General features: G+C 43.4%; 1 protein-coding gene across 1 annotated transcript; it reads left to right on the top strand.

Annotated features, from left to right (window-relative positions):
* Nucleotides 1-3257: 3257 nt before the first annotated feature.
* Brf2 (BRF2 general transcription factor IIIB subunit) lies at nt 3258-7389 on the top strand. Its single transcript, XM_026404684.2, has 4 exons — nt 3258-3516; nt 4152-4211; nt 5140-5461; nt 6652-7389. The coding sequence occupies exons 1-4, from the start codon at nt 3363-3365 to the stop codon at nt 7376-7378; spliced, it is 1263 nt and encodes a 420-aa protein (XP_026260469.1). The 5' UTR covers nt 3258-3362; the 3' UTR covers nt 7379-7389.
* Nucleotides 7390-8765: the final 1376 nt, after the last annotated feature.

Raw genomic sequence — 8765 nt, 5'->3', positions numbered from 1 at the left:
CTGTGTCTGAGGACAAGGCTCCATTATGGTACCAATACACCCATCTCTTGTGACTAGAAAAGGGAATGACATTTCTACCTCCTTACAACTGCTATTTGGAGGATCTGAGAACTGCTCTCCCACCTACAATGTATATATAGTTGGAGAAAATGGAATGTTGAAGTTCTGTAAACCCCTTATTTTTGATACTGGGGATTGAACCCAGAGGGGCTTAACCACTAAGCCACATCCCCAGCCTTATTTATATTTTATTTAGAGACAGTATCTCACTTAGGGCCTTAACTTAGAGTCTTAGAGCCTCTCTAAGTTGCTGAGGCTGGCTTTGAACTCATGATCCTTCTGCCTCGGTCTCCTGAGCTGCTGGGATTACAGGTGTGTACTACCACACCTGGCCAAAAGCCTACTTTTTAATATTTTTACTTTATTTTATTTTTTGTGGTTCTGGGGACCAAACAACATGAGGCTATACCAGTGGGTCACACCCTCAGCCCTTTTTATTTTTTATTTTGAGACAGGGTCTTGCTTAATTACTGAGATTGGCCTCAAACTTATGATGTTCCTGCCTCAGCCTACCAGATAGCTAGGATCACAGGTGTGTGCCACTGTGCCTGGCTTTTTATTTTTATTTATTTATTTTTTAAAATTTATTTTAATGTAGTTAGGTTCAAGATCTGCACAAAATTGGGAATCAGATAAACATGATTCTATTCTGTTTAATAAAGTAAAGAATGACTTCCGATGATAATTATGTTGCCTTTAGGTACATGTTTCTTCTCCCCAGCAGGAATGTCAAGTGTATATTGTAAAACTAATGGAAGTCCCTGAGATGTACATGTGTTCTCCCATACAAGTGTGTCTTACTATTTACCTGCCAGACAAACAGAAATAAATCGTCACCCAATACCTCACTCTGGTGAGGAAGTCTTGAAGACAGGGGACTTGGAAGGCCATAACCCAGATGTGGCTGTTGTGCTGAAGCCCAATTCTTGTATGGAGTTAGGGCAAGAAATTCAAATTTAAGTGAAGATTAATTAGGGATTATTATGTCCCTTGATTGGGGGAATGTCTTCTAGTATGATAAAGCCCTGTGATAGTGGATAGGTTTTCTCTAAAAAAGGAGTACAGTGGCCCACACCCATGAACCCAGGTAAGGAGGCTGAGGCAGGAGGACTGCAAGTCAGAGGCCAGCCTGAGCAACTTAGCAAAACCATGTATCAAAATAGAAAATATAAAGGCCTGGAGATGTAGTTCAGTGGTGGAGTGCCCTTAGTTTTAATCCTCAGTAAGGCAAAACAATAAATTTTATTCTTGCCCTATGTGATTGTGCTCTTCTGAAGTCCCAGTCTCTCAGGAGGCTGAGGCAGAAGGAACACCTGAGGCCAGGAATTCAGGGCCAGCTTGGGCAACTCAGCAAGACCCCATCGCTTAAAAAAAAAAAAAACTTTATTGCTGGGTGCCATGGTGCAGCACCCAGCAGCTTCAGAGGCTGAAGCAGGAGGATCACAAGTTCAGAGGCAGTCTGAGCAATTTAACGAGACCTAAGCAATTTACTGAAACCCTGTCTCAAAATGAAAAAAAAATAAATAAATAAATAAATAAATAAATAAAAAATTCTGGGGAATGTGGTTCAGTGGGAATAGCCCCTCTGAGTTCAATTCCTTGTACCAAAACCAAACCAACTTTATTTATTTATTTGAGATACTACAGACTGAATCCAGAGCATTACACATGCTTAGGCAAGCACTCTTACCTCTGAGCTACATTCTTAACCTGCCCCATCACTTTTTAAATTTTATTGTGACATAGGGTCTTGCCAAATTTCCCAGACTGGCCTTGAATTTGCAATTCTCCTGCCTCAGCCTCCTGAGTAGCTGGGGGTCACAGAGGTTACCACCTTTCTGGCTTAAAATCTTTACTCTGCATGAATACAATTAGAACTTACCTATAAGAAAATATACTGTTGGGTGGGGGCTGTGGCTCAGCAGTAGAGTGCTTGCCTAGAATGTGCGAAGCCTTGGGTTCGATCGTCAACACCACATAAAAATAAATAAATAAAATAAAGGTATTGTGTCCAATTAAAAAAATAAATATTTTTTAAAACAGAAAATATACTCTTTTGTTGATGTTTAATTTAGACTCAAACATATTCATCATGTCTTAATCTTTGTGCTGCTATAACAGAATACAGGAGACTTTGTAAATTATAACTAACAGAACTTACTTTCTCACAGTTCTGGTGCCCAAGAACTCCAAGATCAAGGTGCTGGCAGGTTTGAAGGCTGTGTCCTCCAGAGGAGATTAATCCCATGTCCTCACATGGCAGAAAACTGAAGGGCAAAGGGACCAACATCTCTCCATTAAGGCCTTTTATAACTGCATTAATCCATTCTCTTTTTTAAATATTTATTTTTTAGTCATATGGACAAATATCTTTATTTTTATATTTACGTGTTGCGGAGGATCGAACCCAGTGCCTCATGCATGCTAGGCGAGCGTTCTACCTCTGAGCCACAACCCAGCCCCCATTAATCCATTTTTTTTAATACTACTTTTTAATGTGAAAATTAAGAACAAAAGGAATAGAAGATAAACCAGAAACTAATGAAAAATATTACCTCTGGAGGTTAATCCATTCTTAAGGGCAGAGCTCTCATGATCTAAACAACTTCCCAAGACCCCACCTTATAACATGTTACATTGGGGATTAACACATGAATTTTAGGGGACACATTCAGATCATTGCACATTTCTACGTGTTGGTTTGAGATGGGCCTTCTTGCACCTTCCAATTTGCCAAAAGCCTCACTACTGCCTATTATTTCACTCCAAAGTCTGTTAGACATTCTTTGCAATTTGCCTGGGGAAGCAGCTCTGAAAAAGAGAATAAAATTTCCTGCTCTCTCACTACATTACCCTTGTAGCAACATACTTTGCACTCCGGCCAAAATTAACATTCGAAGAGAAATGAAGAACCTGCGATTCCCAGTGCTTTAAAAACAGGGTGGTTCAGGAGTGGCAACAATTTCTAGTCTGTTATACGTGTCCATGTACGTAGAAAGTTTCCCAAATTCAAACCCCACATGGCCCATCTCAAACCAACTACAGATAGCAGAGAATGTGAGACGCAGTTCAGACCAGGAACCTCCTCCCTTAACTCGTGTTTCTAACGGAGCCTGAACAGGCGAAGACCGGAAGTGGCGCGCCGCCGTGGGGAGGAGCCAACCATTTATGCCGCAGTCGTTCTGGCCGGAAAAGAAAAGTGCAGCCCTTATAAGGGTCCCCTCCTAGTCTGATAACACAGTTGCTGTTGCGGACGGTGAATTGAGTATCCAAGGCTTCAGCGACGTTGCGCAGGTGGTGAGATGCCGGGCGGAGGCCGATGCCCCGACTGTGGTTCTACTGAACTCGTGGAAGACTCTCACTATTCGCAGAGCCAGCTGGTGTGCTCTGATTGCGGCTGCGTGGTCACCGAGGGGGTACTTACCACCACCTTCACCGATGAGGGCAACCTCCGAGGTACCTGTGTTTGCCCTTTCCTGGGCCCTGGCAACAGCCTGGGGCGGTGGAGGGATTTCTTCTTTTCTCCCCCACTTTCCTAGACGCGCGCTCACTTAATTGTGGGAGAAAACGGCCTAAAGTGAATAAATGAGCTGAGGACATCAGGGACTGCCACTCATCTGTGTTTTCTTAGTACCTGGAATGATGTCTGGCTTATATTGTAGGTATAGTCAATCTTAAATTTAAGTGAAATTAAGGAAGTTCTACCTAGATGCCAAATCAAATGATTGTTGAAAGATTGTGGGTAAATTCTTTAGGAATACAGCACATGCCAGTATCCCAAGTAGTTTTAGCATTGGTGAACATCTCTTTTTTATTTTTCTTTGATTTGTAAGTCCCTGATCAGTGCAGCCCTCAAAGTATTCAGCGAGATGACTGTACCTTCCTCGGTCATTGTGCATTTGATATTGCTTGTGGACACAGAAGACCAAATGGACTTTTACCTTTGCATGCATGGGCATCTTCTGTGAAACAGGGAGCAGATGCACAATGATTTGAATTCTGTTCCCTGACCTTGTGTGTGTGTGTTTGGGGGGTGCAGAATTCTGATGAATAGAGCTTAAGCCTGATATTTGTTGTTCATTATTTTACAGAAGTAACATATTCTCGAAGCACAGGGGAAAGTGAACAAGTTAGTCGCAGCGAGCAAAGAGGTGAGAATCACTTTTATGACATAATGGCTTTAAAGAAAATTATCCTGATGGCCCAGCTCTTCTGTGTGCTTTTTCTGCTTTCTGCATTAAGGTAAAATATAAGAAAATAATAATTAGAAATAAAGGTTGGGAGTCAGGTGATGGCACACACCTATAATGCCAAGCTACTCAGGAGACTGAGATTGCAAGTTTGAGGTCAGCCTGGGCTACTTTGAGACCCTGTCTCAAAATGAAAAAGGGCTGGAGGTGTAGCTCAGTGTCAAGAGTGCTTTTTTTATCCCCCAACCTTTTTTTTTTTTTAAGTGGGGGACTTAAAAAGAAAGGTGGGGGTAGTTCTGAGAATAGGAGAGAGAGAAAAAAAGAATAATAAAGGTTGGGAGTGGTTGTGAGAGCAAGAGCAATTCAGTATAATATTTGGATATGTTTGTATAGAGTATATCTGAGGTAGCCTCAGGGAGTCTAGGTAATACTTTGGCTTTGGGGTTGAGAGTGTAGTTTTGTGGTAGAATGCATGCTTAGCATGCGTGAGGCCCTGGGATCAATTCTTAGCACCAAATAAAGAAAGAACTTTACAAAAAAGCTTTGGCTTGACCATGAATCAAACAAGCCTCCAAAAAAGTGGTGACTTATTTGTGACTTCTTTTTGCAAATGTTTCTGTACCTTTAGAATGACCACATCGGAGCTGAATTGTAGCTCAGTGGTAGAGATCTTACCTAGAATGTGTAAGGCCCTAGGTTTGATCGCCTGTACTCGGGGTTGGGTGGGGTAGGGGTAGGAGAGTGTTCTGTCCATGCAGAAAGGTATATCATTTTTGCATTTGGTATCTGTGACAGGTTTAGCAGAACTGAATGAAACCCTAGCAGAACTTGCTAGGAGATACACACTAGTTCCTTTGACCTTTCTAACTCTTGCTGTGGGTTTTCCTAGGTCTCCGCCGGGTGAGAGACCTTTGTCGAGTTCTGCAGTTGCCACCAACGTTTGAGGATACAGCAATTGCTTACTATCAACAGGCATATCGGCACTCTGGCATCCGAGCTGCTAGGCTGCAGAAGAAGGAGGTGTTGGTTGGATGCTGTGTTTTAATCACCTGTCGGCAGCATAATTGGCCCCTAACCATGGGAACCATCTGTGCCCTATTGTATGCAGATCTGGATGTGTTTTCTGGCACATACATGCAGATAGTGAAGCTCCTGGGGCTGGACGTGCCATCCTTGTGCCTGGCAGATTTGGTGAAGACTTATTGTAGCAGGTACCTGCCTAGGAAGAGACATTGAGATGGGTTTTATCCTTATACCTAAATTCTTTTTAACTGAAGGGTTTTTGTTTGTTATCAGAGCCCAGTTAAAAGGATGTGGAAGAAAACTATCTTGTGCCCACTACTAATAAGATTAATACTGTTATATATTTCTAGAATTTTATAAGTTTCAAATTTCATTGCTTTCACAGCAACCTTAATGATTTAGGAAAAGTAGTTCTTAACCTTGGCACAAGGCTGCTGTGTTGCATTACTCCTGTTACATGCTTTATGAATGGCAGTTCTGGGAATTGCATGGTGTGGGGCATGTGTGGCTGTGTGCATTGCCCTGCCTCAGCAGGATCATCTGTAAGTGGAGCTGAAAGGATATTAGTTAATGGAAGGACTGGGGTTAGAAGCTAAGTCTTTTTTTTTTTTTTTAAGTAGCTGTGTTCTTTTAGTTTGTTTTTGTTTTTCTTTGGTATCAAGGATTGAACTCAGGGGCACTTGACCACTGAACCACATCCCCAGCACTATTTTGTATTTTATTTAGAGACAAGGTCTCACTAAGTTGCTTAGGGCCTTTCTATTGCTGAGGCTGGCTTTGAACTCTAGATCCTCCTGCCTCAGCCTCCCAAGCCACTGAAATTACAGGTGTGCGCCACTACACCCAGATTATTTTTTTCTAATAAGTATAGTAGATTCCCAGCAGCAGCACCACCACTACAATAACAACAAAAAAGTAATGGTTAGGGGTGTACCCCTGTGGTATAATGCTTGCCTAGCATATGAAAGACACTAGGTTTGATCCCCAGCACCTAAATATATATATGTGTGTGTGTGTGTGTGTGTGTGTGTGTGTGTGTGTATAAAATAATGGTTAAAGCTTGATTACTTCCTAGCTAGATGACTAGGGGCTGAGTTTCAACTCTAAATGCATATAACTAGGTACATTTTTATGAAGATGAAATGAGAGAACATTGTAGAGCACTTAGAATAGTGACTGACAGGGAGGTGCTCAAGTGATAGTACCTTGATGCTTTCTTCGACTACCTCTATGAATTTGCTGTCAGTAAACTTGAGTGTTCCCAAGAGGTCAGAATAGCTTTCCCTCCTTGAGTGGCCTGCCCTTCCTCATCCTGACAGAGCAGACTACCCCACCAGCCATCATCATTGAGAACTGACCCTTATTTTGCTTATTTCAGCTTCAAACTCTTTCAAGTCTCCGCATCAGTGCCAGCCAAATACGTGGAAGACAAAGACAAGATGCTGTCTCGAACCTTGCAACTGGTAGAACTGGCAAATGAGACGTGGCTGGTGACTGGGCGGCATCCCTTGCCTGTCATCACTGCAGCTACTTTCCTGGCGTGGCAGTCTCTGCGGCCTTCAGATCGTCTGACATGTTCCCTTGCCCGATTTTGTAAATTGGCAAACGTGGACCTCCCATTCCCTGCTGCATCCCGCTTGCAGGAGCTGCTGGCTGTGTTGCTGCGGATGGCTGACCAACTGGCATGGTTGCAGGTTCTGAAACTTGACAAGCGGTCTGTAGTGAAGTACATTGGTGACCTTCTTCAGCACCGCCACATGCTGATCCGCATGGCCTTTCGGGATGGAACAGCAGAAACGGAGGAGGAGAAGGAGCAGCAGGGGCAAGGGCAGGAGCAAAACCATGGAGAAGAGGAGGTGGGGGATAGTTCCTTAGATCTGCGCAAGGGGAAGAGGCCAGCTAGTCCTGCCCTTCTTCTCCCACCCTGCATGTTAAAGCCTCCAAAGCGGATCTGTCCCGTACTCCCTGTATCCACAGTTACTGGAGATGAGAACATCTCTGATAGTGAAATAGAGCAGTATTTGCGTACCCCTCAGGAAGTTAGGGACTTTGAGAGAGCCCAAGCTGCTAGCCAAGCTTCCACAAGTGTCCCTAATCCTCCTTGATGCACAGCCACTGGAGGTACCTTACTTCCTGACAGCAACTGAATAATAGGCGTGTCAATTTCAAGGAAATAGGTATATACAAGCCCTTGGATATTGTCTTGTGTAAAGGGATCAAGAGTGGTACTACAGTTAGTTGGACTTGAAGTCCTGGAGTAGAAGCTGGGAGGAGTGACTATAAGTGGGAAAGAGTCTCCCTTGGTGCAGATCAAGTTGCATATGTTCACATTCTGTGGGATGTGAACTGGCTTCCTCCTGATGTGGAAATGCCAGCCTCTTTTGCATTAAACACATCGATAGTTTTGCAGGCCTAGTATGGCTGCCTTAGTGGCACTTCTGTGGGGTGGCTGGTACTGTCAGTACTATCCAGCCTCAAGAGCAATAACTGGAGAATTCTTTGCCCCATATCCATTCTAGGTACTGGTGGGTTTGTGTATGGTGTCATGAAATCCTCTACCTCATTAACAAAAGGACTGTGTGTGGACTATGGCTATAGCTCAAAGGGTCTTGCAAAATTTTAATATATTAAAACAAGAGGCATCTGCTAGAAAACATTCTATTGTATAAAACCCGAGCTTTTAAAAACATGTTTTCTTTGGCACTTTTCATTCCCTCCCTCCCCTTTCCCCAGAGTATTGCAAAAAGCTCTCCAGTGCTAAGGCATTGGCAGGGTATGTAAACAGCAGCCAGCATATGTGGAAGAATAATACAAAGCTTTTTTTTTTTTCCCCCTAATATTGTCTGTGCAGCAAGCATAAATAACAGGACACATATCAAGAAGCATGGGTTTCTCCCTTCCCCTGTGTCTTCTTCCACTTGGTGGTCAGGCCAGGGGGATATGAAGACAAGGAGGGGACTTGGACCAGATTTGGGTTCCCTGTTGCTATTCACAAGCCCCAAGGTTCCCTTTACTTCATTTGGTCCTGTAGTAAAAGACTGGTGGTTGCCATTTAGGTTGGGGAAAATATGGGTGCTGAAATTTTAAAAGTAGTGAAGGCACTGGCCCTTGATGAGCTGCAGGAACCCTAGCCATTACCTCTAGGTTGGGTTTGGGCTTCTGAGTCCAGGAGCCGGTTTGACATTTGGGGGTTTCTCCCTACTGTGGAATTGAGAAAGAGATTATGGGGTGACTCTTCCATGTGGCTCATGGAGGCAAGGAGATGTTCTTCCTTGATGTTGGAAGGTCCAGACTGGGAAATAGTTCTTAATTGAACAATAAGTGCTTTTCCAAACACCACCTGCAAATGTTAGGGTGGAGCTGCACTTCAGAGCATTTGTAGATTCCACCCATATCCATGTACCAGCTCCCTCCACTTTCTTAAGCCCCTGAGGCATGTGGCAGAGTCAGCTTCTCAGGTATATGACCTAGGCTTTGTCCTGAGGCACTGCT

This window comes from Urocitellus parryii, chromosome 14 (genome assembly GCF_045843805.1).
Source record: "Urocitellus parryii isolate mUroPar1 chromosome 14, mUroPar1.hap1, whole genome shotgun sequence".
NCBI classification, from domain to species: Eukaryota; Metazoa; Chordata; class Mammalia; order Rodentia; family Sciuridae; genus Urocitellus; species Urocitellus parryii.
The sequence above is the reverse complement of the archived record's forward strand: the minus strand, read 5'-3'. Positions and strand labels throughout refer to the sequence as shown.